At 31.6% G+C, this 14,641-nt stretch overlaps 1 protein-coding gene across 1 annotated transcript; it reads left to right on the top strand.

The window, feature by feature from the left end:
- Positions 1–7,504: 7,504 nt before the first annotated feature.
- LOC140830952 (MLO-like protein 6) lies at positions 7,505–14,426 on the top strand. The gene is made up of 15 exons (XM_073194546.1): positions 7,505–7,829; positions 7,955–8,012; positions 8,276–8,520; positions 8,607–8,723; positions 8,983–9,043; positions 9,130–9,218; positions 11,161–11,235; positions 11,886–11,980; positions 12,252–12,301; positions 12,440–12,480; positions 12,593–12,766; positions 12,863–12,898; positions 13,186–13,253; positions 13,369–13,429; positions 13,709–14,426. Exons 1-15 carry the CDS (start codon positions 7,707–7,709, stop codon positions 14,177–14,179), a joined length of 1,764 nt encoding a protein of 587 aa, XP_073050647.1. The 5' UTR covers positions 7,505–7,706; the 3' UTR covers positions 14,180–14,426.
- The last annotated feature ends 215 nt before the right edge of the window (positions 14,427–14,641 follow it).

The raw sequence follows: 14,641 nt of genomic DNA, 5'->3' as shown, positions 1-14,641 counted from the left end.
TCGAGTTGTATGGCTAGTTTAGTCATTTGTTTAACAAAAAACGCGAAAACGATAGTGAACGAGTAATCTGGGGAGCGAATTGAGTCGTTTTTGAAACATAGGTCCTAAGATTTAATTTCCACCAAGCTACTGGATATTTTTGGGTGTTTTTAAAGTTTGAAATTGAGTCGTTCTTCGTAAGTCAAAGTCTAGGGTCGTCCGGGTATGTATAGTGTTGAAACGTCTGCGGTCGGTACGAGGAAAGTTGAGGGCAGTTTGCAACTTCCTAAAACAATCTCATACATTGTTAAATGTTATTTTTAAATTTTTTAAAGTAGATGCATGATGTATGCTATTTTTATGAGTTTTAAAGTATTTTCACGTATATGTTATTTTTAGCAATCTCGACGTATACGAATGATATAAGCCATTTTTGGAAATTTTAAATAATATGAAAAGTTATTAACATTTTATGAAATTTAAAGTAAAAGAAAATATTTTTGAGGAAAGTGAATTGATCGTGACGTAAAAATAGTAAGGGGTTCGTTGAAAACGGGAACAGTGAACTTGCAATGCCAAAAGGAATGAACCGTCGAAAACAGGTGCGGGAATCTGAATGCTAATGGATCCGTTAAAAAAGTGAACGGTGAAGTTATTTTTTGATAGTCGGAGGGATCGTCGAAGAAGTGGACGTTGAACCCGGCGGCCTTGTACTATGGTTTATAGATTGATTGATCGAACGAATGTTGTCATTTTCGAGGATCAGACTTCACCTTAAAATGATAATTTTAAATGGAAAATGTTCATATTTAATCACGGTTTAAAAAGTTGCATATTTTAAAGGTTTCACGATTGCATTAAAAAAATATTTTTTAGTATAAGTAATTTTATGCATGTGAGTGTATATTTACGTACTTGCTATATTAGGTTTGAACATGTTAAGTCATTAGACTCACTAGGTTTGAATGGTTGCAGAAAATGATGATGTTGAGTCGTGAGTTGCGGACTATCGAGTCATCCGGGAGGCACAGTGGATACCCGATGACCTAGAAATTCCGCATAAGTTAAAGACTTTTGATGATTTTATGGATTATCGTTTTTATTTATAGACTGTTAGGATGCTAGAATTTATTTAGTTAAATTTTAGACTTTTATCACTTATTTTACTTATTCAGCATGAATGATTATGGATGATATAGAGTTTGTTTATTTGACTATTTATGCTAGTTTATTTATGATGAATTAATTATGCATGGTGTAAAAAAATAGTACAAAATAAATGAATTTATAAGTAGTATCGTTTCAGTTGGTATCAAACGGGTGGTTCTTGAAAAGGTTTATGCATGTTGCTATTTCCGAGGAGCTCGAGAAGTCATGCCTCAATGTCTGTGAGTTTTATTGCTTTAATTTTTTATTATCTTATTATTTATTTAATTGTTTATATGTACTTGCTTTTATGACTGTCAAAGATAAATTTTAGATGCTTTTTATTTTAAAATGCATGTTGGTTTCATGGTTTGAACGTTGTGTACAATTATGCTTTAGAGATGTGAGGAAAATTTAGTTTTTCTCTTTTTCGAATTTTGCACTACCTAAGATTAAGTCGAGGCAAATTGAACTTGGTGATTTAGGGCTGCTTGTTCGAATTCTACATTGTATAGGAAGAGAATTTCAAAGTGATGTTGTGGGTTGAATTTTTAGGAATCATGAACTTATGGACTGAATTATAATAATTTGAGTGACTTAGTTGCAACTTTTCGGAAATATTGAGGGTGATTTTGCTATAATTCAAAAATATAAGGGCTTAGTTGTATGAATCGGAAAACTTGGAGGGCTAAAATGCAAAAACTTTGGGGCTAAATTGGAAAATTCAAAAATTTTTGGGTCTTGATTGCAAATTTTAGGAAAATTATGGGGTTATTTTAGAAAGTTTTGAAATCTATGGGAGTCATTTTGCATTAAATTCGATAGTCTGAGGAGCTAGGAATGCGATAAGTTAGGCAATATGGAATAATCCGAGAGCTTTGGGAGTTAGGTTGCAACTTACTGAAAAATAAAAAGCTCTATTTGAATGTAGTCAGCAAGTAAACTACCAATTAAGGGTTACATAATAAATTGTGGTTGAGGAAATTAGATAGATATGTAAGTATGAATATGTTCTAGAAGAAACGAGAAATAATGTTATTAGCGATTTTTGATGAGAAAATGGGATTTGTCAAATTATTAATTTTTGAGTATTATAGTGGATTATAGAGAATTGTCATTATATTACTGGCATTATAAGTGTATCTCGGGAAATACAAAAGATATAAGTATTTAAAAAAAAGATCTAATCAACCATGGCTATTGTTTGGGGAGTTTTTATTTAGGTTTCAGAATTTTAGCTAGATATTTAAGGGGTCAAATGACTAAAGGAGAAAATAAGTAAATGAAATTCGTTTATATTTTTGTATTAGGCATAAAACTGTGGAAGTAATGTTATGAAGGAGTCGAGAAATATATATTAAGAATATCGGATTTCATATAATTCTCGTAAGCTTCAACTTATAAGATTTGAGAGAAATATTAGTTGGGAACTATACGAGGTAATTTCGAAATGTGGGAAGTAAGTTAAAAGAAAAAATTTCATTTTGGGTTGACACTGTAATTGCTGTGATTTCTAAGGTCCGAAAACCTCTATCTTGAACTTTGTCGCTAAACCTTACAGGGATGGATTCATTTGTGGAAATTTTTGAAGTATTAAGAAACAACTCGTGGTGTCATAAAATAGTTTTTTCTTTGGGGATTATGAAATTGGGAATCTAGGTTCTAATTAATGATTAAGATTATAAGTGTTACTAGGAGACACTTGTTTTGGGAAATTAAATTATATGATCAGGATTACCTAAGATAAAGTCAATCAATTAAAGTAATCTCTAGAAAGATAAAAAAAACTTAAGGTAGTTTAGGATTTACAATTGATAGAGAATGTAGAGTTAGTCAAAATTTAATTTCCTTGAGATCAAGAATTTTTGTATGAATGTATAATAATGGAAGATGATATATCGGAGTACGCCGCGAAAGCATGATAGAGTGTAAAATTTAATCCGAACGGATTAAATTGACAAATTTCGAGGACGAAATTCTATTTAAGGGGGATAAATTGTAATGCCCGAAAATCCGAACACAATAACCACATGCAATAATGAAAATTTATTTGAAATTATTTAAATGAGTTGTCTTGAATCATATTTAAGTATGTGCATGATTTAATGATTATTTAACCAAATGTCATGAATGTAAACTATACGCAGCCAAATACACGATGCACGGCAGAAGGCAAGAAAACCGAGGACGATTTTAATAGAGTTTCTATTTTTAGAAAGTTATAAATAGAAACTTGGGACTCACTAATTCAAATTTGGAAAGCGGTAAATCTATTAATAGTAAGTGACGAACTTAATCAGTAGCGAACTACTAGAAATGAGTAGTACTAAATATTTTAAAATATTGTTGGAACTTTTTAGCAGATTAATTATGGGTTTAATTAATTCATTAATGGGCCTAGATTAGTAAGGATTTAAATAAAATAATTAGGGCCCTTAACTAACCTAAAGCCCACTTAAAGACTTAATGATTTAATTAAATAGAACCTACGCACCCTACACCCCTCATTCACGTCACTTTCACCTTCAGCACACACAACTCACACACACTAGGACTCTATGGGAGCTGAACTCTAGAGAAAGGAAGGGAAGGGAGAAAGCTTTGCGTCCCGTTCGTCTCTCTTCGCACCGTTTCTTGCATATCGTAAGAATAAAGGAACCTAGCATGTTTTAAACTTTTTTTATGCACCATTCAATCCATAATATTCCATGAATGTGTGAAAAACTTGCAATGATTATGGTTTTATGTTTCCTACATGTGTATCTCATGTTTTCATAAAGGATTCTTAATGTTTTGGAGATTTTTGAAGGAGGGATGGAAACTAAGAGATTTTAGAGTCAAAATAAATGCCTAAGAGTAAGTTTTGAAGGGACTATGGCCATAGGGGTCGCCTCCATGGCAGCGCCACCTACACGTGAATACCATGAGGGCCGAGAGGTGGGAAGTCGGGTGTCCTTGGGTCCCTACAGCCAAGGTGCTGAATGGGGATTCACGGTCTGGAGGTTTGGATTAGGGTCTTAGGAATGGATAGTAGAGGTTCGGTCAGTGCCTGGACCAGTGGGAAAAGCGCTGCGATGGAATTTCCAGAAACTGCGCTTGTTGGCTTGTTTGGGGTGTGTGTGGTTATTTGGGCTAATGGGTTGGTTTAAGGGTTGTTCCAGGGGCTAGAGACGTGCCTAAGGATCCTGGTAAGAGTATAGTGTGCATTAAAATCGAGTCAAGGGCAGCCATAGCTGCTGTTGTGTTTGTTCCTCGGCTGAACGCGAATAGCCATTCAGCGAGATGCTGTTGTGAGGAGTTTGGAGCCTTGAGCATCTGGTTTGTGTCCAAAAGAGCCTGATCAAGGTCTTTTTTAGGATCGAAGGAAGGGTTCTAGGGCCTGTTTCGGGACCGTTTCGAGCCGTAGTCCGTTCGGGGTCTTAAATTGCCCGAACGTGTCAAAAAATGGGTGAATTGAGCCTAAGTTAAAATTTTAAATCCATGTTTCAATTTTGGATTGGGCTTGGGGACTTCCAACAACTTATATTGAGTCTTGGGATGTTAGTAAAGGTCTTATCTCGGGTTGGTTCGAGTCGGAGGGGTAGTTTGGTAATTTGTTTAACCAAAAACGCGAAAACGGTTGTAAACGAGTCATCTGGGGAGTGAATTGAGACATTTTTAAAACGTAGTCCTGAGATTAAATTTCCAGAGGGGTAGTTTGGTAATTTTTTTAACCAAAAACGCGAAAACGGTTGTAAATGAGTCATCTGGGGAGCGAATTGAGACATTTTTAAAACGTAGTCCTAAGATTAAATTTCCAGCAAGCTACTGGATATTTTTGGGTGTTTCAAAAGTTTTGAAATCAAGTCGTTTTTCTTGAGTTAAAGTCTATGGTCGTCCGAGTATGTATAGCGTTGAAACGTGTGCAGTCGGTTCGAGGAAAGTCAAGGGCGGTTTGCAACTTCCTAAAACAATTTCATATCATGTTAAATGTTATTTTTAGATGTTTTAAAGTATATGCATGATATATGCTATTTTTAGAAGTTTTAACGTATCTGCATGTATATGCTGTTTTTAGCAATCTCTACATATACGAATGATATGAGCCATTGTTGGAAATTTTAAAGAATATGGAAATTTATGAACGTTTTATGAAATATAAATTTAAAGGAAAATATTTTTGAGGAAAGTTAATTGATCGTTATATTTCATAGGAAAATATTTTTGAGGAAAGTTAATTGATCGTGACGTAAAAATAGATAGGGATCCATTGAAAAGGGGAACAGTGAACTTGCAATGACAAAGGGAGTGAACCGTCGAAAAAGGGGCGGGAATCTCAATGATAATGGATCTGTTGAAAAAGTGAACGATGATGTTATTTTTTTGATAGTCGGAGGGATCGTCGAAGAAGTGGACATCGAACCCGGCGACCTAGTACTATGATTTATAGATTGATCAATCGAATGAATGTTGTCACTTTCGAGGAACGGACTTCACCTAAAACTTATAATATTAAATGGAAAATTTTCATATTTAAGCATGATTTAAAAAATTGCATATTTTAAAGGTTTCATGATTGCATGAAAAAATCTATTTTTAGTAAAAATATTTTTTATGCATGTGAGTGTATATTTACGTACTTGCTATATTAGGTTTGAACATGCTGAGTCATTAGACTCAATAGGTTTTAACGGTTGAAGGTAATGAGGATGTTGAGTTGTGAGGTGCGGACTATCGAGTCACCAGGAGGCGCAGTACCTACCCGAGGAACTAGAAATTCAGCTTAGGTTAAAAACTTTTGATGATTTTATGGATTATCACTTTTTTTTAAAAGACTGTTAGGATTCTAGAATTTATTGAGTTAAATTTTAGACTTTGATCGTTTATTTTACTTATTCCGCATGAATGATTATGGATGGTAAGGAGTTTTGTTTATTTGACTATTTATGCTAGTTTATTTATGATGAATTAATTATGCATGGTGTAAAAAAAATTAGTGCAAAATAAATGAATTTAGAAGTAGGGTCGTTCCAGTTAGCTTACAGTATAGTCCCTTCAATTCATATATATCGATCAAATCTACAACCATTAGTATATCGGGAGTTGCAAATAATTTCGATAACGATGTTATATATCTTTGAGTAATGATAGTTACATCATGATATATGCAATTGAGGAAAATCCATTAATCCAATTTATCACATAGGATAGCTTCACACATGGGTGAGTGGTGAATCCATGACTACAATATATTGACTCCTACGTAATTCTAAACTACAAACATTCTCGCCACCTGAGGACCCTCAATGGAGTCAGTAAACGGATCCAACTGTATGTTAGTACGTAATGCCTTTACGTTGTCCCGGGTCAAAAGACTAATTGTGTACAACTATAACCGCTAATTATTTCACTCGATAAGTGATAACCACTTGGAAAGTTCGAGAGAAGATTGTTCAGTGCATCATCAAATGATCATTCATTTATATGAATGGACATCTTCATGTTCTTACCAGTGAAATACCACGTTTACATCACATATGCTAGTCTGAAGCTCGAGCGACATTTATCTTTATTTTAGGGTTCTGAATCAACGAAGAACCAATTTAAAATATATAATACACTGCATAATAATTAGTTTCATATTATTACGTTGAGAGGCAGACCTCATGATATCTATTGTATATTCAAAGAATTTATATATAAGTTTGAATGAGTATACAAATAAAGTCAATGTTATAATTGGATAAAACCGTAAGATATTCTTAAAAATAAATATTAATTTTACATAAGAGTCAATTAAGGTCAGGCAAAAACTTGTGTGAGACGGTCTCACGGGTATTATTTGTGAGACGGATCTCTTATTTGGGTCACCCATGAAAAAGTATCACTTTTTATGCTAAGAGTATTATTTTTTATTGTGAATATGGGTAGGGTTGACCCGTCTCACAGATTATGATCCGTGAGACGGTCTCACATGAGACTCACTCTTAAGGTCAAACCATAAGTTGACTCGCTGACCACATATTCTAAGAGCTAAATGCCAAGATTTTCCCGACGGGAACCAAACATAAACCGAAATCGGCCCATAGCCGGGTCTACCTTAAACCCGGCTAACATTTAAAATATAAGGAAAAATATATTAAAATATTGGTTTTCAAAAGATTTAGAAGATTCAGAACATTTAACTACCCATAAAATCCAAGCAAATTAGTCAAAGCAATTTTGTGGACTCTCAACTTCGGAATGGGTTTGATTTAGTCAAAAGAAATTTCTAATTTCATCTTGTCAAACTCACGCGTTTAAAAAGTCAAAACTCTTAATTTCATTCCTAATTCCAATTCCACCCTTCTCTTCTTCCACTTTTCCAAAAAACTCTCCTATATATAAACATCGGCATCCATAGCAACTTTCTCATACACCATCCGTAGCAACTTCCCACTTAGCTCACTGTATTTTCAGTATACTCTTGGGATTTAAACATTTATTGTTGAAAAGATATTTTTTCTGATTTACAACACACTATTATTTTTATTTTTGGAAAATTAATTTAGACAAGCTAATTCATTGTGGGCTAGTTTGGTAATTTGGGGTGGAGGCGGAGAATGGCCGGAGCCGATGGAGGAAGGACATTGGAGCAAACACCGACGTGGGCTGTGGCGGTTGTGTGTTTTGTCTTGGTGGCTATTTCTATAGTCATCGAGTTCATTATCCACTTAATTGGAAAGGTAAACAAACATATTATATATATATATATATATATATATATATATATATATATATGTATGTATATATGAATAAATGTTATTTGTTTTTAAATGAAACTAATACATTTTTGGTAAATGATTGACAGTGGTTGAAGTCGAAGCATAAAAGGGCTCTGTACGAATCATTGGAGAAGGTTAAAGCTGGTAAGAGACTAAAATGAATTTAAAATTATCAATATTTATTTAATCATTTAACTTTCAAGAAAGGATAAATTTTAATGGCAAAATTCATATATTTTTGGGTCATAAACTTAGATTTTTGGAGACTATTTTCGATCTTCATGCAACGATTCAAAATATTAATAAATCTATTGACGTTAATAATTTAGACTAATTTATCATCACTATCTTAATTGAATTTCTCCTTACATATATTCTAATAATTTAATTTTTCCAATTGATTTAAGAGTTGATGCTGCTGGGATTTATCTCCTTGCTGCTGACGGTCGGACAAAATCTGATCTCCGAGATATGCATATCAGAGGAAGTGGCTGCCACGTGGCATCCATGCAGCAAGAGGCGAGAAGCAGAAAAATACCCCGAAACTCTGGCAGACGAGAACCGCCGGAAACTTCTCGGCGCTGTCGGCGTAGACGACGGCGCGCATCGGAGATTCTTGGCCTCCGCCAAAACGGACAAATGTGGAGCCAAGGTCGCATAAATATACAGCTTAATTAATTTCATGGATTTGAAGAGAAACTGACGGATATATATATATATATATAAATTAAATCGCAGGGAAAAGTGACATTTGTTTCTGCATATGGGATCCACCAGCTGCATATTTTCATCTTTGTTCTCGCTGTTTTCCATGTCCTCTACTGCATTCTTACTTTAGCTTTGGGAAGATTAAAGGTACGTACGAATATCTGATTTAATTATTATCGGGGTCTTTTGTTTTTTAATTTTGATCAAATAGAATTGAAATTTTTTTTTTTTTAAATAAATAGTTGATCAAAATTATTTTACAAAATTTTTAATTATTATCTAAATGTGCACGAGTATCTAGAGATATATAGTCCTCTCGATGATTTTAAAGGCTAGCTATTTCGCAAATTCATTTTTATTTAATTTTATTTATTGATTTCAGATGTATTTATTTGTGTAATTTTAGATGAGAAAATGGAAAGCATGGGAAAAAGAAACAAGAACGGCTGAATACCAATTTTCACATGGTAATTAATAAATAAAATAAAGTATGTTTTAGTGTTTTATAGAAATTACGTACTGAAATAAGATTTTGTATATATATTGCATTCAGATCCGGAGAGATTTAGGTTCGCTAGAGAAACATCGTTCGGAAGGAGACACATGAGCTTCTGGAGCAAAACTACCCTCTCTCTTTGGATTGTAAGTTTTTATATTTCCAAATGAAATTTTATTAAATTTGGTCATTATAATATATATATATATATATATATATATATATATATATATATATATATATATATATATATATATATATGAGCAATGATACCCTGCACACTCTTTTCCTACACATGACCTCTGGACGCCTACCTACGTGGCACGCCTACAACCACACAAAATTTTTCGTTTTGTTTTTTAAAAAAAGCTGACCAATCATGCACCGCCACGTAGGCGGTGCTTGTAGTATCCTGAACGCCTGATGTGCAGAGTAACAAATTCGATATATATATATATATATGTGTGTATATATATATATACACACACACCATGATATCCTACATAGAATACAAGATTTGATTTTAAAATCTCTAGTCACTTATATTTATTCTAAAATTTAGCATGTGATCTAACTGAATTTATTATTTTAATTACTTTTTTAAAAAAAGTTGATATTTATTTTAACTAAGGAAGAAAACTAATAATTTTTTAATTTGCGATAATTTTAAAAATATTTAATTAACATAACGGATTTTGAACATTGTTTCTTGGATTAGTGGTTATAAAATAGTCAAAAAAAAATTTAGAAAAACTAAATGGTTATAATTAATTAGCTTTTGAAATACTCAAAAGAGTGTGCTGAGAGAAGTATATGACCTATGACTAAATACATGTCCCGTAAGTCTCTTAACGTCTGACTTTGCCAAATATAATTTTCGTACAATTAAACCAAATCATCACATTTGACTTTCATTTATTTTATCCCTCCTAATTTATGGTAACCTTTCATGATTTAATGTGTTTAGGAATTTTATAAAAATAAAATTACATATTTACTATATTGGGTTTTGATTATTTGATCTTAATGCAATAATATATTTTTCCTACCAATATAGTATGTCTAATTTTCGACTGAATGCCGACGCAACACTGCACACATTGAAAATTGTTGCGAAATGTCAAAACTCCTGCAAAAATCAGGCCAAAATTTTCAAAAGAACTAATTCATAGCAGTACTAAAACTTAATATATATATATATATATATATATATATATATATATATATATATATATATATATATATATATATATATATATATCAGCCAACGTAGAGAATCGACTAATTTAATATTATGGAGATTTCTGGGGAAGTGTCCTATTGAAGATAAGTTGATATTCTTTATTATACATAAGCACACATACATATACATATATATTTATAATATACTATATTATATATAAGGTATAAGACCCTTAATCTGATTTTGTGATATAAATTAGTTTTTACGAAAATACTATACTAAATAATTTTTTCATATAATTTACTAATAACTATAATATCTAATACACTTTAAAAATTCACTTATTATCTCTACAACTTAAATATTTAATATAATTACATTATCGTTATGCAAATAATAATTAAAAAATACAACAAATTATATAAATAAACTCGATCTATTAATGATCATGATCATTATTTATTTATCACGATTCATTTACATAATAGTCATTATTGGTTTGATTATATATATATATATATATATATATATATAATAAAAGTCAATATTTACGTCTCTCTCAGACAAAGAACTTATTTTCAAAAAATAAAAAACAAAAGAAGACAAGAACGTGTGTGCCCTTTGGGTTAATTTACCTGATGCTTCCCTTTCATATTAGTCTGACTTCTTCGACCGATAATATGACTATGTGAACCGTTGACCTTTTTTCTTGATTGGGGTGATTTCCAAGTTTTTAATTTCAGCGGACATCTCGAAACCTTCACAGAATTTCCACTCACTTTTATTTAATTTATTGGAATTTCGTATTTTATTATATATGAAATTAGCTGTAGCATATTGCTTGTTCTATACTAAAATCATAATTTAATAACTTAATTTCGTCAATTTTTGTTTAAATGTTTCAGGTTTGTTTCTTCAGACAATTCGTAAGATCTGTTCCCAAAGTTGATTATTTGACTCTCCGACATGGATTTATCATGGTAAGTTTAATGAAATAAATCAATCAATCTTGAATATCTAATTATTTTATGTGTTAGATTTTTTCTTGGAACGGATTAAATTTATAAATGATATAAAAGCGATGAAAAATCAGAAGTTTATTCTACTTGTTGCTAGAATCATTTTTGTAGAAGTATAATCAACATTTTACTAATTTTTGAAATATTTCAATTAAATTAAATAGAAGTTGACGTCGAATTTAGATTTTAAAATCACACAAATCTGATTTTTTAATACAAAAACCACAAACATCACTTTTTTTAGTGATTTCAAAGTCTCTTTAAATATCCTCCGAATTACGATCAAAAAAGCGTAACCAAATCTGAAAGAACGTGAATTATATTCGGAATCGTACATTAATATATATTTTAAGGTCTTGAGCATAATTTATATAATTTAAATTATTTGACTTGTATAAAATAAATTTATTCCTGTTTCTTTTTTATTATTATTTAAAAATACTCTCGTGATCAAGTGTAGCATTATTCCCCTTTAAATATGTTCGTGCTTTTGGGAGAATATACTATATATATATAAATTTTATAAATCATACTTATTTCAAATTGATATTTTATGAGACTTTTTTTAAAAAAATATTTGTAAAATGATTTTTATTTTGTATGTATTTCAGGCGCACTTGGCTCCGCATAGCCAAACTAAATTTGATTTTCAAAAGTATATCAAGAGATCATTAGAAGAAGACTTCAAAGTGGTGGTTGGGATAAGGTTTGTATTTCATTTTCTTTTTAATATATATTTTTAAATAATTTCCTTAAATGATTGCATTAATATTCATTGAAAACCTTTTTTCTTCACAAATAATTAATCCTTGGGTTTCTTACACACTTTTCAAATACTATTTATTCCAATTTGAATAATATTTAAAAAAACCATATATTTTTATATATTATCCAACTTACTACGTGTCTTTTTTCAATTTTTTTTTTGTAAATTAAATGTGATTTAATTTAATAATATTTTAATCTTAAATTTTCAGTCCACCGATATGGTTTTTTGCCGTGCTGTTCTTACTCTTCAACACTCACGGTAAGTGATGATCCTCCTTATAATTTTGGTCAATTTCATATTCAATTTATGAAATTTTTTACGTGACTATCATCAATCAATTCATCATTGAAAATTAACGAAGCCAATTTTGAGCCTTTTCCATTAATTTTTGTACAGGCTGGTACTCGTATTTTTGGCTACCATTCATCCCGTTGATTGTAAGTCTATATATGGATTACCATTCAAAGTTCCCTTAAATATCAATTAATTTGACTTAAAAAGTTGTCATTAAATTTATTCTACACGGACTTTGGAAATTAAATTATACAGATTATATTGCTGGTGGGAACAAAGCTACAAGTGATAATAACAAAAATGGGGCTGAGGATTCAAGAGCGAGGCGAAGTAGTTAAGGGAGTGCCCGTGGTTCAGCCCGGAGACGATCTTTTTTGGTTCAAACGCCCTCGACTCATTCTTTTCCTGATCAATTTTGTGCTCTTTCAGGTAATTCTTTCTAAAAAAAATTACTCATTTTAATTGAAATGGAAATATTAAAGTCTTGGTTAACTTTGGGGTTCTATTTTTCACGTACCATTTCAGAATGCATTTCAACTGGCGTTCTTCGTCTGGACAACGGTAAGTCACGCAACAAGTTTTAAATTTTGTAACATCTCGATCATGGATAAATGAAAAATTAAAATTGTTGTATACTTTTCTCTAAAAATACATTAAATCATGCATGGCACAAAAAAATGATTGAAAATATTTTTCAAGTTCTAGATCGTATTACTTAAATATGTTGGTAATTCACTTAATTTGGAAAATTGGGGGATATAATAAATAGGATTTGAGAATATTTTGTATTCAAAAGTTTTTTTTGTACCCATTCATCAATCTTGACATATATTTTATTCCTTGGACAGTATGAATTTGGGCTAAGATCTTGTTTCCATGAGCATGTGGAGGACATCATAATCAGAATTTCAATGGGGTCAGTCTCATTTAAATTATTTCTATAGTCCTTATATTTGACTTTACAATTTTTTATATATATAAAAAAAGCATTTTAATTACTAAACAAGTTGTATGTCATTTTTACTCGACAGGGTTCTGATCCAGATTTTGTGTAGCTATGTCACACTCCCTTTATATGCACTTGTGACTCAGGTATGTGTATACTTTTACTTGCTCATTACATATACTAGAAAGTGTTTTTAAAATTAATTACATATATTATAAATTTTTTGTCAATTCGAGAATAAATAAATAAAGCATTTAATATTCCACACAAAAAAAGAAGAAAAAAAACTATTAATTAAATAAAACCTTTGGTTGAATCATTGGGATATATATAATTTATTGACATTTCAATGCAAAAATAATTTCCTTGAAGTATTTTTGTGACGATGATGAGTAATGGTGTTAACTATTTCTTCCAATATATAGATGGGATCATCCATGAGACCAACTATATTCAACGAACGAGTCGCGACCGCCCTAAAAAACTGGCACCACACAGCCAAGAAACAAATCAAACACAACAAGCATTCTACATCAGTCACACCAATGTCTAGCATGCCCCCCACACCTTCCCACGGCTTGTCACCCGTTCATCTATTGCGCAATCACAAGAGTGATATGGACAGTCTCCAGACATCCCCTCACAAATCAAGCTACTATTTGGAACATTGGGACGCCGAGGGATCGCCATCTCCCACCCACTTTCATAAGGGGGATGGATCTTCGGCTTTCCAACACCATGTTGAGTTAGGACATTATATGGAACAAGAGGCGGAGATCAACCTTGATCGTGGTTCGTCCCAAGTTGCAACGTTGCCACAACCATTGAATGAGCACGTAGAGGTAAATATTGATGGGAGGAAGGACTTCTCATTCGAGAAGAGAACCAAGGCATGATGATATTAGCAATGTTGGACTTGACAAAGAATTTTGGAACACAAGGGATCATGGACTACACATGAAAATCGAGTTATATGACTACACATGAAGGAAATCAAGTTATAGCGAAAGTAAAATTTTCGTTCTTCTTTCTTTAAATTTTTCTTTTCAATTTTAAGTACCATATAATATTACGCATCCTGTTGTTGTAAATTGAAATAAACTACTACTTATCTGATATTTAAGAAGATGTTGAAGTTTATCAACTCAATCATTTTTATTGGTCATGTGGAGCAGTGAATATAAAATTGTCTAAGCGATAAATAAGGAACCTATTACTATTAAGTGGATTTATCCCTGTAAAAGCGTAAAAATAATAAAGATTGTGTTGATATATCATTTTATCACACTCAAAACACAACAAAAGTAATAAAAAATTTAACTTTGATGTTCAAAATGTTCATTAGGCGTCGTATGCTT

This window comes from Primulina eburnea, chromosome 4 (assembly GCF_022965805.1).
Source record: "Primulina eburnea isolate SZY01 chromosome 4, ASM2296580v1, whole genome shotgun sequence".
NCBI lineage: Eukaryota > Viridiplantae > Streptophyta > Magnoliopsida > Lamiales > Gesneriaceae > Primulina > Primulina eburnea.
The sequence above is the reverse complement of the archived record's forward strand: the minus strand, read 5'-3'. Positions and strand labels throughout refer to the sequence as shown.